We start from the raw sequence: 19,621 nt of genomic DNA on the forward strand, positions 1-19,621 counted from the left end.
GATATAATGCAACATACATATTTGTTCTAAAAGTTATTTTTTTTAATATCTTGATTCATCAGAACACATACCCTTGCTTATAATTATGGATGTCACGTGATCAACTTTGACGGTTATTATCTCAGAAACCTGACACTTTACGAGGGTCATTGTTTTAATATTTTTTGTTGGTATTAATGTCAGCTATCGATTTATATACGTTTCATGGCTGGCCGCGATTTTGAAAAAAAATCAAAATGGCGGCAGTAGGTATGCCACAAATCTTCAAACCCTTTTGGAGACGAGAGTTTAAATCGCGTGGGGCGTCATAGACTAAACAATCTAATATAATATGTATTACTTGTAAGATATATTGTGTTTTCATACTATGGCTAAGTCGATCTATTTATTTAAAACCTAAAAGAAATTTAATATTGATATGATAATAATTTGCGTAATAACTTAAGACAGAAGGTCCCTTAAGTAGAGACTAAATAAATTAATCGACTTGGTAACATGGATCTCACAACATTTTACGGTAGAAAAACTGAGCTGCGAGACTTTGGTCTTTTACAGCATGTTTTTGATGGCATCTAATTTTTGCGCGCACGACTTCATCTAAGGCGCAAACTTCGCTCCCCCGATAGCGACGGACGACGCGACCTTGACACTACACACTTTTTACTGAACACTTTCAACGCCTTCACTAGGGGCCAGCCTGCCAGACGGGTTTCATACTTAATATCAAACGTCGATGTTTTTATTGTCTAAGTATTGATAAATATGCATCAATGGGTCGCTTTATCTACGGTACTCCATAATAAATCATGGAATCAATTGGGTGTTTTATCAGTGTCATTATATCGTGTACTCTATATCGATAGTCATGGAATCAAATGGTTGTTTTATCCGTGTCACGATATCGAGTGCGTGTCATCGGATGAATAAAGAAAATATGTAAATTAAGTAAATACATTAGATTAAGGTACCCAGCCTAACTTTTTTTTCACACAAATTGAGCTATCCCCAAAGTAAGTTTGAAATTTGTGTTATGGTATAAGACTTATATTTATAGATAAACATCAAAGACCAATAAAATCAGCATCCTGTGTACATCAATTAGCAAACAATCTTTATTGTTATGACTTTTATACAATTTAATTTCACTCATGAATTTTATATAAGTGGTAAACGTGACAAAAGACCAAGCAAAACATGACAGAAACTGAACGTAACAGAATAAGAAATTAAATAAATGAACTAAAAATGAGGGTAGTTAGGAAAACGAATAATCGAGCGTTCCGTTTTACTGCTTTGGAATAGTGCCTATTGATACCGGTCAAGAAATGGCAAAAATATTAGACATATTTATTGGTATTGATCAAATTAGAAAATGTAGTTAGTTAGTTTTTTGTAAAGCTACCCACTGTTGTATAACTTCCTGATTAAAGTGTGAAAGTAGATACAGAAACATCCATTATTACGTACACATCAATATTGAGTAGGTACTGTAGATGTAGTGACCTCTCAATGCATAGTTATCGATATTGAGACATTAGATACAGTAACACTTAATATAACGAATTCATCGATATGGAGTACCGTAGATGTAGCGACCAGTTGATGCATAGTTGTCGATATCTAGACAATAGTTACATCGAAGTTTGATATGAAGTATGAAACCCCTGCCTGACACGTGCAGGCGGTTCGGGTTTACTGCATGATTTCGAAAGCCATGTGCCCGATGGCTGGTTCACCGAAACCGTTAGCTCGAGCCTCCGTGTTGCCGATGTTCCATCGATGTATCACAGTTTCGACGGGCCATTGGTTCGAGCGTCCGCTTGACCGAAGAACCATTGGGGCGATGGTCTTGTGTCATCGAGTGTCTATTGGCTTGTCTTGTGGCTGTCTATTGGAACATCGGGCACTTGGCTTTCGAAATCACTGGGTTCGGACATTGCGAAGAAACTTATTGTTCCTTGTAAAAACGACGAGCGGCGACGACAGGGTACCGACACAAACATAATCATAACATCTACTATAGTCACCACACACTACTAATTAGTGTCAAAAAACAAAGTCTGTTTCGACTCGATCACACACGTGACACAATTTGAAATAAAATATCACGTCGTAACACGCCGGCGTTTCTCAATCGACTGATGAAAGGTAACTACTTCCGGGCTTCCGGCAGTCGAGGATTCCAAAATTTTATGTCCGCCTAGTACCTATTCAGAGTTACTCGTGCTGATGAGAAAAAAAACCATAGATTGTGTGTTTCTTCCCCAGCCGTTAAGCGTCAGAGCCGTCTTCTACTCTTCGCACTGGTTGTTTGACCATCATTGGTAAAACCGCTTTTCGAGACCACTCTAAAATGGAGCGCCGTGTGAACAAGTAATAAAAAAATTAAATAAATAAATTAAGTACGTCGCGATACGATTTACTTTTAAATTATTAATATCAATACATAATGATTTATTTCATTAACTAGCTGATGCCTGCGACTTCGTTCGCGTAGCCGAACAATTTTTGGTAAGGAGTCAAAACTATTAGAGAAATTTAATTATACAGACAAATGTAACGATATCTATATATACAGAAGATGCTAATCAGACTGAAAAAGTATACTTTCTATAGTTTAGCTGAACTATTATGACTCTTCTTCAGATGTTCCAGATCTTCGATTACCGACACAAACATAATTATTACCTTAACAGATAATGCTCATCAGACTGAACAATTTTTATTAAGTCGTCATTTCTATATTCCCTATAGTTTAGCTGCACCATCCTGGGTCTATATCAGGTGTTCCAGTTTTAAAAATAATTTATACCCTTTATGTTGCCTAGCCTTAATAGCTATATAACAAAAAAGTTTCATTCACATCTGTCTAGTAGTTCCGAAGATTAGCGTGTACAAACAGGCAGAATTTTTTTTCAATTTCTTACTCGGTTGCTGTGACTCTATCGCCTAATTGTATGTATTAATTGAAAAACGTAAACAACAAACTACAAAGATTTCACATTAAACTGTTTTATGAGTAGGTAATAAAAAATCATAAAGAATCATGGAATCGACACAAAAAAAAATAGGCAATACTTTGTCCATCCATCACTTTCACCTACCAGGCGCACACCTTATTTTAAAGATTAATATTCGCAGAAGAGATATTACCTAAATTGTGCCCAAATTGATTACTTTGTAATATTACGTCCTTACATATGAAACTGGTGTTTTGTTTGTAGTGGCCACTTTAATCACAAATTTCTCCTCTTTGGTTAGGAATTCCAAATTCAAATTTATACAGCTATATATACATGTATTTGTGTTTCGTTAACCGTCATTCATTTGTTTTTTTCTTCTGATTTTTCTGTTTACGTTTGCGCAAAATGGAAAACTTGAAATATCGCGTTATTTACGCGTACGAGTTCCACCGTGGCACCAGTGCTGCGGAAACGGCTCGAAGGATCGAATTTAATGATCGCGGCGGTCGTGTCGCAAAAGAAAACACAGTGCGTTTTTGGTTCCAACGTTTTCGTTCTGGAAATTTCGACCTGAAGAACAAGCCCCGTGGACGGCTGGAGACCCTAGTTGATAATGAAGAATTAAAGGCTATTATGGAAGCGGATCCATAGCAAACCACTTTTAGCTTCATTATAATAATTTGCACCAATCCTGGTACTGAATAAGTTGTAAAGATGAATGAAACCAGCTGTTCCAGGGTTGATGTCCAGGATTTCAATAACTGCACTGGCCACCAAAACTGTACTAAAGAAATATAAAAAATATAATTACATTTTAATTGCCAAGAGTTTCATTTATTACGACCATAGATATTGTTTAGATGGCACTGAGCTAATTTTATCATAATCTAAAATCTTAATTAACTCCCTATTGTGACGTTTTTTCCACATGGAATATTATATATATTTTTCTGACAATGTGGACCTATCTACCATTTTCGGCTTTATATACCATTGACTAAACACCTTGTATATATTTATGTACAATATTAAAACGAAATGATGGCATCTACCATTTTCGGCTTTATATCCCATTGTACAAACAACTTGTATGTACAATATTAAAATGAAATAATTTAATAAAACGTCGTCATTTTTGATAATTTACTTTATTGACTTAAAAAAATAACAATAGTTAAACGAATTATCGCTTTTCATCCAATAAATAATTTATATTTTTAACATCATTCGGTGAACTAAAGTGCTCCGTGAACAAATAGATTTTAAGACTTTCAAAGTCTTGAATAATTCAAAAATATATAAAATCATGTAAGAAGTTTTACATTTTGTGAATTCTAACTATACCTATTTCAAGTAACAGTTTGTGATTTGAACTCCCGTTGTGAATGATCACAATAAAATTTCTGTGACATTCGCAAGATATTATGTCACCGCGAATTTCATATTCCATTCGTGTCAAAATATAAGTATACTTTTGAACATAATCTTATAGGATAGATTAACAATGATAACCTACACCCAATTTATATTTTTAACCTATATGAGATTATATTTTTAACCTATATTATTAAGAAAACGATCTTCAAAATAATTGTTAGTTGTCGACGAAGGCCGTGTAATCTATTTTTTAAATAAAATAGGATTTAAAAAAGCATACTCTAAAACTGTATGTTCAAAAATATAGATTTAGGTACAAATACATATTTACATATTGACGTTATTGTGGCCCACTTTCACTTTCTATGTTTTTAATAATCGATATATTTATTTTGAAATTCATCTTAAATAGTTCAAAAGATTTTATCTATATACTATTTTTATATTACATTACTAAGAAAATCTTTATTAAATTAACAATGTATTATTGTAATAAAAAAACGAAGCCTTGGGTGTACCATCCCCTTAAATAGTGAAATGAAAACTTATTAAAATATATTATTTATACCTATATGTAAATGAAGTTTGATATCAAACTCGGCTGATTATAACACTCGTATACACTTATACTAAAGTACCTATATCAAATATATCAAAACAAAAAATATTACACTACTAATAACTATTTACTTAGTTATACAATATAAAATCAAAAATATTTTGCATCACTACGACACATATTGACAATATCAATATAAATGGGCACTAGGCACTAACGTAGTGCTTCTGCTGAGCGAGTGACTGAGCTGTGACGCGTCACGGTATAGGAAACTAACTTTGAGACTTCACACGCTTCTTAAACTTCAAAGGCAGTCCAGATAGAAAACCTTCCGTTATAATCCCGGCTGGATCTGGATCAGGTATCCGCTTGCTGCATGCTGCAGGCTCCACGGTAAACTTCTGCAACACCGCTGCTAATCCAGCCATCGCCTGCATCATTCCAAGTCTTGTACCTAAATAAATTAATTCTAATTATTAAGGTGTAATGCATATTGAAGGTAGAAGACTAGAATACCTCCTGATATATTTTGATTGAGAATCATACGAATAATATATAATAACAGCGGCCCGTCCCGTCTTCGGTTGGGTAAAACCATATATTATATGCAAGTCACCTTAAGGCATCTGACATGAAGTTTACGACTACATGCCAACATCTTGGGACAAGTCACAAACACACAAGATAATTAAACTGTAAACAATTTATTTATCATTTGAAAACAGTTCTACATGTTTGGTAAAAAAATAATTTATATATATTTATTATAATATATTACAATTATACTCACCAATACAAGATCTCGGTCCGTCGCCAAAAGGCATATATATACCTTTTTTAACGTCTTCCTTAATACCGTATCGGAATCTTTCTGGATTAAATACCTCGGGATTACTAAAGTATTTTTCATCATTGTGATAGGCAGCAACAGGGATAAAAACTTTTACTCCGTCATTAATTGTTAAATTTAATTCAGGGAATGTATACTCTGGTACAGTACACATTCTGACTAAATATGCAACGGAAGGATACATTCTACTACCTTCATAAAATGCCATTTCTAAATATTTCATTTCCTTAATAGCTTCGTAGGATAGTTTGTTATTGTGACTTGCTAGAACCTTGTCTATTTCGTCTTGTAGTTTTACTTGCCAATCTGGGTTAAAAGCTAATTGATGTAAAACATAACTGGATGCGGTTGAAGATGTTTCAAAGCCAGCACCAAAAAATATAAACGCTTGAGCAGCGACTAAAAGGTCATCTAATTCTATTTCCACTATTTTAGGTGTACCATCTGGATTTTTCTTATCTAGAGACTCTCCAATTATATTTCCTTTTTCTCTTATTTCCAACATTAAATCAATAAAATCACACCTACCAGATGGTTTTCCTTTTTTTTCTTGTATAACTGTCTGAACTAAAGTCAATAGACCCTCTTCTAGTTCTGGGGCTAACAATTTCATATTTTTTGCAAGTTCTGGGAATATAAATTTGATTGCAAAATAAATATTATCTCTGAGATTTCTTTCAAAGATTCGCCTTCCAAGTCGTCTAAACTGGTTGTTTTCTTCAGTTAACGTATCCATACTTATTCCAAAACCACATTCACCAATAAATTCTGTTGTGTACCTTGCCATTAGTTCTCGAGCATCATAAAAATCGTGTCCTGTTATTTCGTCAGCAAGGGTTTGGAGTCTCTCAGCTCGAGCTACTATAAGTGGAAACATAGCTTTTAGTTTACCAGTACTGAATAAGGGAGTAAGGTTTTGTCTCAACAGACGCCATAAGTCACCTTCACCAAGGAAGATATTTCTTAACAATGGTTCCACCACTGTTCTATGCGGATTCAAGCCTCTAGCACTAAATGAATTAAAGTCGGACATTAGAATTCGTTTTGCAATTTCTGGATCTCTGATAACCAACTCTGGTGCTGATGCTCGATAAAATCCTACAACTTTCTCTTCGGGATATCTATTGTATACATCGTTAGAGGTCATTCCAACGCTTGCTTTCTGTATGAATTGTTTCAGATTATTTCCGACAAATGGCAATGGAGGGTCATGTTTTATTCCTTTTCCTTTCCAATAATTAAAATTTTTATTTCCGAACCAATAAAGCGCTAATGATGCAAATAAAATGCTTAGCACGAGCAACATTTTGTATACCTACTCAAAACATAATACCGAGACAGAGTGACTAACTGTGGTTTTTATATACATCTGATATTATTACATTTTACTTATAAATCCGTGACCTCTAATTTCCAAAAGTTCGTATGTAATTGTTTTCTTTTCAAGATGTCATTTTTTTGTGGACATCATGTTCTTATTCACTCAAACTAATTACCAACCTAATCGTATGATGAACACAAGAAATAATACAATAGACTGTATGAGTATATATAATAACTGCCACGTGAACTACATTTAACCACATTACTAGTATTGTAGCTTTTGCCGGGGGGTTTCCTTGTCTGTTCATTTTTTGACTAACCTAGAGATTATGGACATTAAAACAAAAGACTATTTTTAAATTTGGAAAATAGTTTATGAACAACATTACAGAATAGTTAATATATCAATTTTGGTAGCAAATATCGAATAAAGTTTTGCGTAAAGAAGAGAATTAAAAATCTTTAAAAAAACTTCAGTTTTTTCTAGTAAAAAATTTGTAACAGGTACTAAATGCGGCTCATGTACGGAACATAGAAAACGGACTTCTGTATTCCGTGGGGTCGAAATAAATAAATTCTATCGAACATTAAAAAGAAAAAATAATTAAAAGAAAAAAATATTAAGAAAATATTTTATTTAAATGCTCCAAAAAGAAGAAAATATAATTTTCCTTTAAAATTTTAACTATCAACTTATAAACTCATTATACACAATTTATATAAACATTTAAATAAAAGCTTTTCAAAAAAAAAGTTTTTATCTTTTAATTTATTTTTTAATTTTAATTGTCGTTGACTAGGTTTCTAATTCTATATAAACAGAATGACTTCAATTTATTTTTTGACTTATTTTCAAGCCATTTCATTTAATACCCATATTTAATACTCATAGGCAGATCTTATTTATAATTGTCAATGTCAATTTTAAAAAGTTCAAAATCACAATGATACAGTAAAATTGAAGTTTAGTTTCCAACTTGCTGGTGAATATTTAAAACCTTTTTTGGTTGGATTTTTACATGATTCAATTAAAAAATGTTCTAGTAACGTCATTACAGCCTACAGTTTTTACAACTATGGGTATGTAAAAGCATGTTATCTACTTTAATATTTATATTAACTCAATAGAAATTGGGATTTGGGTTTAGGTACAACCTGAAGAAGTAATAAGTCACATAAGTTTGGTTTCAATTACCCACTAAGTTAAAGTGGGTATACCGGGAATAAAAATTAACCGTTGTCCCGCGAAGAAATCTACTAGCAAAAGCTGTTATAAAGAGCGATGATCCCGGCTGAATTTGCAGGCGAATGCTCATTAGTTAAGCGAGGTGGGTCATGGCCTTTCCTCCTCATATATAAAGAAGGCCAGTGCCCCAGCAGTGGGAACGTGTAAACGGCTGATCATAATATAATAAACGATTAATAACGAAGAATAAAGGAAAAGACCTTGATTTACGTCAATAACTAAAGTATTTATGTAAATTAAGTTTTTTAATCGTTATGTAACAATAAAAATAGCTACGTGGGTATAAATATTATTTAATATTATTGAGAAAAAGTAAACAATGGCCAGTTTATATTTAACTTTTACGCCAAGAAGCATGTAAATATAACTATTTAATAGTTGTTAATGTTTAATCCTTTCATCAGCTTTTGATCACAATCATAATATGTTTCTCTATACCGTTTGACCATGTACTTTATTGTGTACTTACATTGTTATATTACTGGTAAAAAATTATACATAAATTTATATTTGAAAAATGGTAAGCCCTTCTGGCGTAATAGGGACCAACACTGTTTGAATGAGTTTCTTTCGGTATTTCTTCTCAGCAATGGTCGTTCCGAAATGCTAGTAGTTTGTAGCTTTGGTAAATATCATTTAATTTAGAATATGACGTGAAAAAGTGCCTGTGAAGGCCTAATTTCTGAATAAATTATATATATTTCGTAGTCTATTATAACGTCAAACTTATTATAAACTAATTAAACGAACGAAAAAAAATATATTTTCATAATTTGAGTTTAAAACATACACACCCTATTTTATTTTACGGTTCATGAGAAAATGCCTGATGACATATTATGGAGGAAAGACGGACGGAGAGTGGAGTCAAAGGACTTTGGTTATATAAATGTACAAACTACATGTCTTTTCGAAGAACGTGGTCCGGCCACAATAAAAAATATGTCCGTGTAGTTCCTGAGTGCACTTTCACGTCATGCTTATCATAATAATGCATTGTCACCCAAATTAATCGTATGTACAAAATTTCAGCTCAATCCGTTGAAAATATCTGCTTACACGAATAGACATAGAACATAACATCAGTTATATTGCGAGTTAAATAATAGCTAGCTCCTACTTAAATTATAAATATCTAAAAATAGAAATACAAGTTAGTAATGCTATTATATGTAAATCTATATATGTCTATATGAATACATGATAGCTGCTCTGAAATAGGTATCTACAATTTAAATTATTAGGTTTTTTTAACAAGTGTCAAGTAACAATTGGTCTTGTCACATGTGTCTATAATAATGAAATCGTGTTCGTGAATAACATATTATATAATAAAAACAACATAATGCGCAGTTAATAATCTTAAATTAACACAAGTCAAGTGTTACCACATTTGTAACACGCTTGTGTGTGAGTGTACAGGTTATTTAACAAATAATAAATTCACAATGCACACTTTGAATAATTATGGCTTAGTCTATATTCAATGTTACGCTTTGTGCTAAAATTTTGGGAAAACTAATTATTACAGATCGACCTACCTTATTTCAAGAAGCAAGGATTAATCACATTGCTTTGACTTTCACTTTTTACTTTGGCCATAATTTGCAAGATTTGCATACAAAGACCTACTTTTAATTGATTTTTCGGGGTTTGTTTTGGTTGAAGTATCGTGACGTGTGGTTCTCGTCTAAAGTTAACACATTCCCATTATACTTGGACGGGAACATAGTTCGAAAACATAGTTTCTTCACGACGTTTTCCTCGCCGGAAGGAGGTTGTAATCGATTTTATCTCTAGAAATTGAACTGCTGACAAAACTGGTGTCAACATTTTTCAAGTCAATTTACGTGGTCGTACGTCGACTGCCGCGCTACTTACGACCTACCGCGTCTGGTGGCAAGTAATATACACTCTAGTGAACTGTCAACCAGTGTGTATGTTGATGGTTGATGAAAACTACAATACATGAGTCAGATTGGTCAGGTGGAACAAGTAGGATTCGAACCAGAGACCTTTCGGTTCATAGACTAGCACCTTAATCATTGGACTTACTATTTATGGCCTAAAAACGAAAAAAAAAATGTGCAAATTGTGAACAAAAGAATTGCATGTCAAGTTTTTACATAGATTTTACATATGCTGTGTTAAAGGTGCCTTTAATTAAGACATGAATCTTGTGAGGGCACACACAAATATTCATATCTAATATTCATAAGATAATCCAGTAGGTAATCAAAGTTTTCAATCCAACATCAAACACGACTGGATATTAGAATTTCAACTCGATATTTGCGAAAATGGACTTGCGTTGTCGCTACGTGGCTTACATTACCAACTAGCATCCTATTGGAAAGCTAGAACGTGTCTATGGTCAATGTTCTCAATATATATATATATATGCTACTCCTGTACATTACAAATCTATGCGTGAATACATTTTAATATTTGAATAAATGAGAATTGTATACAGCCAGCATATATGTTATGAGAACTCATCACAAATTTGGGGTATTACTTTCGCTTGAAAGCGGTTGCAGAGTAGCAAATTGATATGGAATTGACTGTATATATTCATACGATTGAATAACCCGAACAGCTGTTTAAATCTATTCCCATCCGATGACTAGAGAGCGATTGTCTGCAATAATTCCATAATTGGCAATAGTCTGCGATCTTTTATAGGATAACAATTTTTTTTTCAGATTTAAGTACTTATATGTCGGGGAGTAGATCATGTCCTTGATTTTCTAGAGCATTTTTCTTGGTTGTTTCTTTGCAACCCTTAGGTGACCATTTTCTCCAATGCTCCGTGTTCGGTATCCATAGTTATCAGAACGTTATTAGCACTCATGTCCCATATCAATCAATATTCACGCTCTATTTCTGACATTTTTATAATAAATATAACTTACGCTTATTATTACTTAAAATCTACAACAACATGGAAAATATGCAAAAATTTGAATGTAATATTCAAAATGTATTTTCTCTCCTCTGTAGAGATATGAATACTTTTAGATTACTTACATTTCATATTCAATACAGAATACGGATTTGGTACTCTCATAAAAATGTACTTTTTATTTTTTTAGTACTCTAAATAATAATACTACATAAATAATAATAGTTATTTACAAGTTCTTTTGATTTCGCCAAACAATTACCATTAATTTAATTACAATATCAGAACTTGCTATTGTATTTCAAACCCTGCTTAGATCTCGCGACGACCTTTCACAAATGAAACAATAATAATTTTAATCAAAAACAATGAGATTGTGCCCGACGCAAATTGGTCTTCTTTTACCATTAACATGATGATGAAACGGCGTGACGGCGACGAGGACGTCCGCCTGTCACACCGAAGTGTAATCTAATAAGAGTATATTGCTTTTACACGCCTTCGTTAAAAAGTTTCGCTCGAAAAAAAATGTCTGAAGTTTGAATTTTTTCATTGAAATTGCGTATTTAATCAACGGAATCAGATTTTTGTCATGGTATACGATTCTCTCTATCCATCTACTTAATTATGAAATGTTTTTTTTATATGAGAAAATAGCGTTTTTAAAATTTTACCTCTTCTATGATGAAACATGAACGTGAAAATAGTGTTCAGCGCACGGTTGTTTTGTTAGATTAATGCTGTAATCATCGCATGTGAACAACTCGTGCCTTTGCCACGAGTACGTCACGATCATCATTTTCTTTAACAGTGTGTTAACACACGTTCAGTGCGTAGCATTGCTGTTCTTACATTTAGGAAATGCTGTAAATGGGGTACAGTAGATCAGTTGCAAAATTTTGCTGATGCGCGTTATAGGTATTAGACGATCTGTTTTATTGAAATAGAAATTACCGGACTTCAATTTGAACATTTATTTAAATGTTAATAATGGTTATTACAAACTAAAATTACACGAGTTTTTACACTCTGGTGTCAGTGGCAGTAAAGAAGCGAAACGATCTAAGCAGGGTTTATCATAATTCTCCTTTTATTCGACCTGACTTAAAAATTGTATACTTGTTGTGAAACGGATGACAACTGGCTGACTTTCTTTTTTTTTGTTTAAAACGCAAAAGTTGAGCCATGAAAAATGAATAAGTGCCTACTTAGGGCGAATTACTTACACGAAGTCTTTTTTTAAATAATCCCCGTGTCGGAGTTAAATTAAATGTATGCTGTGAAAAGAAATTCAAGTCGGGGAAGAAATACCTAATAATCCAAAACTGTTTTATTTTCATTCAGTCCCTTTTGGATCATATCTACATAATATGTACCTAATTTTAAATTTTAACGTTAACTACTTATATTATATATTTTAAATATTTGAATAACTAGCTTGTACTCGCTGTCCAACTCTCGGAATATAGTCACCTATGTTACTCTTCGGCTCTCCACGCCAAAAATTATCTCAGTCTAATATCTAATGCTCGATTTTAACATAAAAAATACAAAAAAAACAATCATACTTTCACATTTAAAATATTACCTATATATTATTAAGATCAGTAAAACTAACGACCCTAAAATATGGACGAGAAAACCACTAATATCGGAGAACCTTCGAACTGTGAACACATTTGACAAATGACAAATGTCAATTAGATAGTTAAAGTTTTTCGTTTATTTACATAGTACCTAGTATCTTCTTTTGTAATGTATCTTACGTTGCAAATATCATCTTCTTCAGACACTTAACTCATAAAACCATAACTGTCGTCAGTAAAAAAAGAAACAAAAATATCAGCTTATAAAGTCAATGTCGGTTGTTCCGCATTTTTTCCGCGTTGACGCACCGCAACGCTTAAGAAGACGATTTATGAAAAGCGACTACGTGCCGAGAATGTGTTACTGGCCGGTTGGAGGAAAATTAAAAATAATAATTTTAGAGGACGTAAAATAAATTTAAAGGAATGTTTTATGTAAACATGAGTGATTTCGGCCATTTGTCCGCGAGACTCGTGAGCCGGATGCCGGTAGATTACGCTGATTCGGTTCAGTTGATCTTTGCACATTTGTTATAAACGCTCCTGTTTTGCGCATTTCAACTGATTATTCTTTTGTTTTAGTAGATTTCGTTCATATTTTTTTCGCTGTCATCTGATGTATTTGTTATTGTTTTCAGTTTTATATATTTGTTACTGTTTGAAATGGTGGTGGTGTAATAGTTAAGACGCCTGTGGATCGAAAGGTCTCGGGTTCGTATCCTAATCGTGCCATATGAGTTTGAATACCAATCTGACTCATTATATAGTAGTTTTCATAGATCACTACTTATTTCCGGTGAAGGAAAACTTGGTGAGGAAATCTGCACACTGGTAGCTTAGTTCACTAGTGTGTATGCGACTACGTGCCAATAGACGGCGGTAAGTAAGTAGAAGGAAAAGTCATGTCAGATGCCTTAGGCGACTTGAATAAAATCTGATACCAGGGTTAGTAATAACACACTCGATATGATGATGATGTTATTGTTTTCGTTTCTTTATACTACTGAGCAAGCAAACAGGCATGCATCCCACCTGATGAGAAGATTTCACCGCAGCCTATGTAAGTACAACACCAAGTCACACCCGCGTTGCCGTTATTGAATGAATGAATCTTGTCACGCTCTTTTTGAAGAATTATGTCTTCTTTTTTCTCATTGAGTGTGATGGCTATTATGTCAGTTGGCATCGTTCGAAACGGGATCTGCGAGATCAAACGACTAATTTAATATTCTCATTACTTTTCTTATTGCTAACACTACATGGCGAAAAATTTCATTTAAATCACCTAAAGTTATCTTACATGATTGGAAGATAGTCGTATATATGCACTTGTGAACAGTGTGCAGTTTTTCCTCACCGTGAGTAAATCGGGGTCTATGAGAAAAAGTGACGATCGTAACCACTTGACCACACCACTTCACCACTCCGGATTGTAGTCTCTAGAGAAAACCCTTTCCACAGGATCACTATGGGCTTTAGGAATTGCGATAAGATAGTATGTGGCCGTTGATATCGTGTCAAATAGTCCCTCAGACACAGCCCGTTAAAACACAAATAATATTCAGAAGAGATTGTATATAATTATTTTTTTATATTTCATGGTGGGATTTCGACTTTAGTGAAGAAGATAAGCAAATACTAGTTAAACGTTTTTTTAATGATCCTATGTATTCACATAGGATAGGTGACGTAGTTGGCAAGTTGTTTATATACGAAAGGTTACATTGTGAATACATTAGCTTCTTCGGTTTATCGCAGGGAATAAAACTTAAAATGTAATTTTAAAAGAGTGAAACATTACGTAGGTATTTCTCGTATTATTCCGGACGAGTGATCAAGCAAAACAAAATCGCCATCTGAATTTATTCGGCTCTAAACATTATGAATTATCACTTGCCCAGGGATAAGAACATTCATAAATTGTCTACAAATTCCCCGTTTCCAAAACGAATAAATCCAGCGTTTCAGAATTTGTTAAGCCTATTTATTTTTCAGTGAGAGAAATTACTGAATCCTTTTGCAGCAAAAAGTTTAAATGGGCCCTTAATGCGATTGGATTCAGCCAAGAATTCTGCTAATGTTAAACGGAATCTTCGCAATCTGATTGCTTCAATAAGTTCCGGACAGTTTCCTTTCATGCTTTAATACTTTGGGATTCTTCGCGATCCTTGCTTTGTGCTAAGATTTCCAACTTTGGAGATTTGTATTTGATACGCCAATTTGGGATTCCTTCGTTTTGTTTGCGCGTATTATAGCGAATCGGAAATATTGACTTTACGTTGTTATTAGGCATAGAATGAAGGCTTCCCTTTTAGGATTCCGATGTAACAATTGTTTCGTCGTGTAGATAATATACACCATAATCTAGCAGAGATAATTGTAGATAAAACGCTTAAATCTTTGAGGAAACCACAAAGATTTGATAATCTCCTACACCTAATGAGGAAACACTTTTTTTTCTTCCGACTATTCCATTGTGTATCTTTAAAAATATTATAAGTGTTGAAAGACCATTTGATTTAGGGTTACATTTGTGAAATATTTTCGGAAAAGGCCCAGTTATGCCCAGGTCATGGATTCCCATTTCTCTACCCCTGGTAGTGAGTAATGGGTGGATATTTCAATAAAATCATAATATGTAACTAGATGTAGTTACCGTTGACTTAATCGAAAAAGGTGGCAACAAAAATCCTTTTTGTCAACTGTGACCACATTGTATAATATAAAACTTATATTATTAATAAGTTATTTTTATTTTGTGTGGCATATTTGTCACGATCATTATCTATTTTATTTTTCGCTAAGAAATAAAACAAATTGATAAAAATGTGGACGTAGTGTGCGACTACATACGGCCTTCCATAAAAAGATAATAATAATAAATGACATGGACTAGTATCGTGCCAACTCGTATGTATGGAAACCAAACTACGCCGGCTACATCGGCAGATGCATGTCAATCCATCAGTCACCTGTCAATGCAATGTGATTGGTGTGGGACTAGCGGCTTGTAGACCTTGTTCAATACAGTTTATCATCGATCTGATTAATTCACTGATGTCAAGCTTAGTTTGGCCTCATGTTAAGACATTATGACATTACATATATAGTACACAAATCATGGAACAAAAGCATGCAAGGTGTACATTGGTACTTTTGTTTTATTTTGTTGTATTTGTATAATTATGGATTAACCTATACTAATGGTCTTATTACAAAACTAAAGTATGTATTAAGCTTTTCTTCATTTCATTCAACAGAAATCGTCAAACCTTCTAATTATAATAGGATTTTAAACAATATTTAGAAACTAATTCAATTTTAACGATAACCGATGCTGACGTTTAGACAAAATGTGTTAGGCGTCATGTTAGGCAAAAAAAAATATTACGTTTTTCTGCGTAAGTTAAAGTCCCTTATCCTGATACGACCATGACACGCGTTAACGTGAATGACGGATGTTGCTAAAACTAGAATTATTATTAACAAGCCAGAGTGGTCGCAAATTATAAAAATAAATAGTAATATGAATTTTTAAAAATATGTTTATATATCAAAGCTTGTTGTTTGTATGGGTTATTCCAGGAAGGTGCGAGGCTTTGGCTCGCTGGGGAATTTAAGTAAACAATAATAAAGAAAATAAACACGTTTTTATACATATGACGCTCCAGTAAGCCGAGAGTCGCCGATCTGACCCCTACCATTTATCGAAAATGTCCAACTCGGCCAATGCGGTCCAGATTTTTATGGCCAAGTAGATATTTAAGCTATACGGCTCCACCCGCGGCAAAAAGTAATCTGTGTATCTACATTCATCCTCCACTACAATAATAGAATGATTCAATTACGAAGCGAAGCTCCGGGGCACAGCTAATATATGAAACAAAGAAAACCTTAAATGATAATATAATATCTCTAAGAAAAGTAACTACAGAATTCCCTAATTTTCTCTAGAGGTAACCCTAAAAACCTATAACTGAACAGTTCTAATTACATTACCATTAGATTGTACGTTGTGGGTCTACGTTAATTGGCTGTAGGATTCGTACTCCCGAACTCAGCTCACGCGCGCCTATAAACTAGCAGGGATGCCTCTAAACAGCGGTCTTACCTCAGTAAAAAAGCTGAGACTGAGCGCTATAAACAAATTTTGCAAGACAATACTCTATAGTGTACCAAAAAAGTACAGAAAAAAATCAAATACTAAAAAAAAGTACAACGGCGAACGAACTTATCGCTAAAGTTAAATATAGTCACAGTATTGGGAGTCTTTATCAAGAGTCGCGAAACTCAATGAAACAACACACTCAGAATCGTTGACAATAATTGTGATCACATCTATTAAATATTTGCCCGCGCTGGGTATCAAACCCAGGACCTCCTAATAGCGGGCGGTCACACGCCACTTCAATAATTTGCACAGTAGGAGTTTTTTTTTTCGAACCCTGTCCCAAAACAATTCTCATAAACCAGACCAGGCCAACCTGTTTCTATTTTTGAAGGCTGTGTGCAAAATAATATTTTAAAATTGGACCTTAGGTCCAATTTTGTTTTCTATTATGGCGCCTTTATTTATTTCTTGGTCTTACAAACGAAAGATGCTACTCTCAGATTTATTTCCTGGTAATTGCAGTGTCTGGTGTGCAGGTACCGAATAATGCATTTGTATGTGTACCAGTGTTGGAATGTAATAGGTACGTATATTGAGTTTATTTGTTTTCTAAAACAATATTTTAGCTTCTATTAGTCCCACAAGACAAGGGGACCCCCCCTTAATTACTTTTTTTCAAACTATTTCCTATACTAGATGTTGCCCAGGGCTTTGCTCTCTTGGGAATTGAGATAAAATATAGCCTGTTGCAATCTTGGATAATGCACCTTCTTAATAGTAAAAGAATAACAAACATACATGCACACATACATCCTCACAAACTTTCCCTTTTTTTCATGAAGTTACATTATTAGTAGTATAACATTATTTCATGGGATTTCTACTACTTAATAGTTTCTGTTGCATGACAGTTTTGATGTGTAACAGCTAACTTAATATGCCAGTTACATAATGTAAACTCTTGTAACTAATGTCTGAGAAGGTCTAACGACCAGAAACATTCATTTCCGGAACCTCGTTCTGTTCCGCTCCATAAAACGACCAGCTAGTCTTTCACGGAATGACGTAATAGTTAGGAAATTTAATATGTACTTAACAGCAGTGATTTCAAAGTTTGTCTAGTTATCAATTTATACTGTGCTTGTACTACTTAGTCTTAATGAGATGCAAAGCTTTTTATATATTGCCCTATTGCCCCTCGATAGTCACACCTATCGAGAGCATTTGGATAGACTATCGATAGATTGCAAAAAAGTAATAGTATCGATAGCCGGTTTTGGTGTGGAACCGTGATGACGTTAAGCCTATCAACAAAATTACTCTGCAATATCACTTGTCGCTATCGATTATTCAATACTATCGATAGGATTGATACTATCGATAGGCCTATCAATAGTATTTTTCGATTGAAACTATTGATAAGTTCGACAACGTTGGCCTGAATTTTGAACGTTGGCCATTTTACATTTGAGTCATACTAATGACAGGGTTCGTCTTCTCTCTCTCATCCACTCATGTTTCATTTGGGGTTGTGAAGCTAAGGGTCAGCGTAAAAAATATTCTTAATATTTACTTAGATTAGACTGTGTTTTTACAACCAGCCGCCTGCCTAACGAACATCCTCCTTGGGAATGCTATTGCTGTCTCGGCCTCGAACAAATTCCACCGGAGGATATGGAGTGGTCCTTTTCTATGACGAAACCACACGCCACTTTTACTACATAGTATCATTTCATGAATTTTTATATTTATTTTTTGTATATCTCCCCCAAGCTTGTTATTTAAAACGCTCGTTTGCTTCACGCGGAAATCAGACTTGTAAATTTTGGACACGTAGCTCTGCAATGCTGTAGGCATTTGTGAGCGTTTTGTAAGTTTAGAGATAAATGTGGCTTTTGCTTAATGAGATCTTGTTAAAGCTACATAATATTTACACGTTTACTTTAAAAGCACTATTTAGAAAGACTTATTCAAATTTGGAGTAACAGTCACAGTCAGCGATTAAATGGTTGTGCGTTCCAATTTTTGACGTGTCTGTGTATTTGTATGTCTGTCCGTGGCATCGTGGCATCCAAACGGCTGAACTGATTTTGACCTTTTTATTTTTTGAAAGAGAATTTAATCGAGAATGTGCTAAGGTAATATATGTTTGGAAAATGTGCATTCATCTGTTTGGAAACTGTCAGCTCTTTTATAGCAGATGAGATTGTGACAGCAACTTCGGAGTCGGGAATTTATTACATTTTTAATTTAGTTTTTATTGCTAACTGCGAAACACGGAAGACAAAGCTTTCTAATGCATCAATAGTGATACATCCAATATTATAAATAATAAGACAATGAAAGTTACTTACTCAATTAATTAATTATCTTAACTCGATTAAGAGAAATATACTTAACATTTATAAGCGAATACTTCCTGAAATAAACTATGGCGACAATTCCCGCAACAAGAGTCTGAATCGTCGACGTAGCCGATTTAGATAATATAAGTGAGTATTCCTACTTCTACTTAATTTATTTACTCAGAAACTATTACACAGATTGTTCATAGCAAAAGCGCAAGCGCGTTCATAACAAAGAAATTGTATTATTATTCTGTATTAATTAATTAGAGGAGCTCAATGACACAGTGGTTAGCGCGCTCGGCCTGTGATAGTGGCGGTTAAGACACTCTCGCAATGATCGGCCATTGGATGGG

At 33.9% G+C, this 19,621-nt stretch overlaps 2 protein-coding genes across 2 annotated transcripts in view; one reads left to right on the forward strand and one right to left on the reverse strand.

Annotated features, from left to right (window-relative positions):
* Positions 1-4,095: 4,095 nt before the first annotated feature.
* On the reverse strand, positions 4,096-7,084 carry LOC128673162 (cytochrome P450 6B2-like). The gene is made up of 2 exons (XM_053750811.1): positions 5,690-7,084; positions 4,096-5,353 (listed from the first exon to the last, which is right to left on the reverse strand). Exons 1-2 carry the CDS (start codon positions 7,053-7,055, stop codon positions 5,172-5,174), a joined length of 1,548 nt encoding a protein of 515 aa, XP_053606786.1. The 5' UTR covers positions 7,056-7,084; the 3' UTR covers positions 4,096-5,171.
* A 1,020-nt stretch (positions 7,085-8,104) lies between these two features.
* LOC128673139 (collagen alpha-1(XVIII) chain-like) overlaps positions 8,105-19,621 on the forward strand; it is a 77,935-nt gene continuing 66,418 nt past the window's right edge. Inside the window, exon 1 of the mRNA XM_053750776.2 lies at positions 8,105-8,152. The gene's annotated coding sequence lies outside the window, so the exon portion shown is untranslated. The remainder of the gene's footprint in view (positions 8,153-19,621) is intronic.

The sequence above is a fragment of the Plodia interpunctella genome, chromosome 10 (genome assembly GCF_027563975.2).
Source record: "Plodia interpunctella isolate USDA-ARS_2022_Savannah chromosome 10, ilPloInte3.2, whole genome shotgun sequence".
In the NCBI taxonomy this organism is placed as follows: domain Eukaryota; kingdom Metazoa; phylum Arthropoda; class Insecta; order Lepidoptera; family Pyralidae; genus Plodia; species Plodia interpunctella.

Excerpts from the sequence above, each read along its gene's own strand:
- LOC128673162 (XM_053750811.1), bottom strand. The coding sequence starts at position 7,055 with ATGTTGCTCGTGCTAAGCATTTTATTTGCATCATTAGCGCTTTATTGG. Across the intron at positions 5,354-5,689 it reads CGGACCGAGATCTTGTATTG|GTACAAGACTTGGAATGATG; the intron begins GTGAGTATAATT and ends TAATTTATTTAG.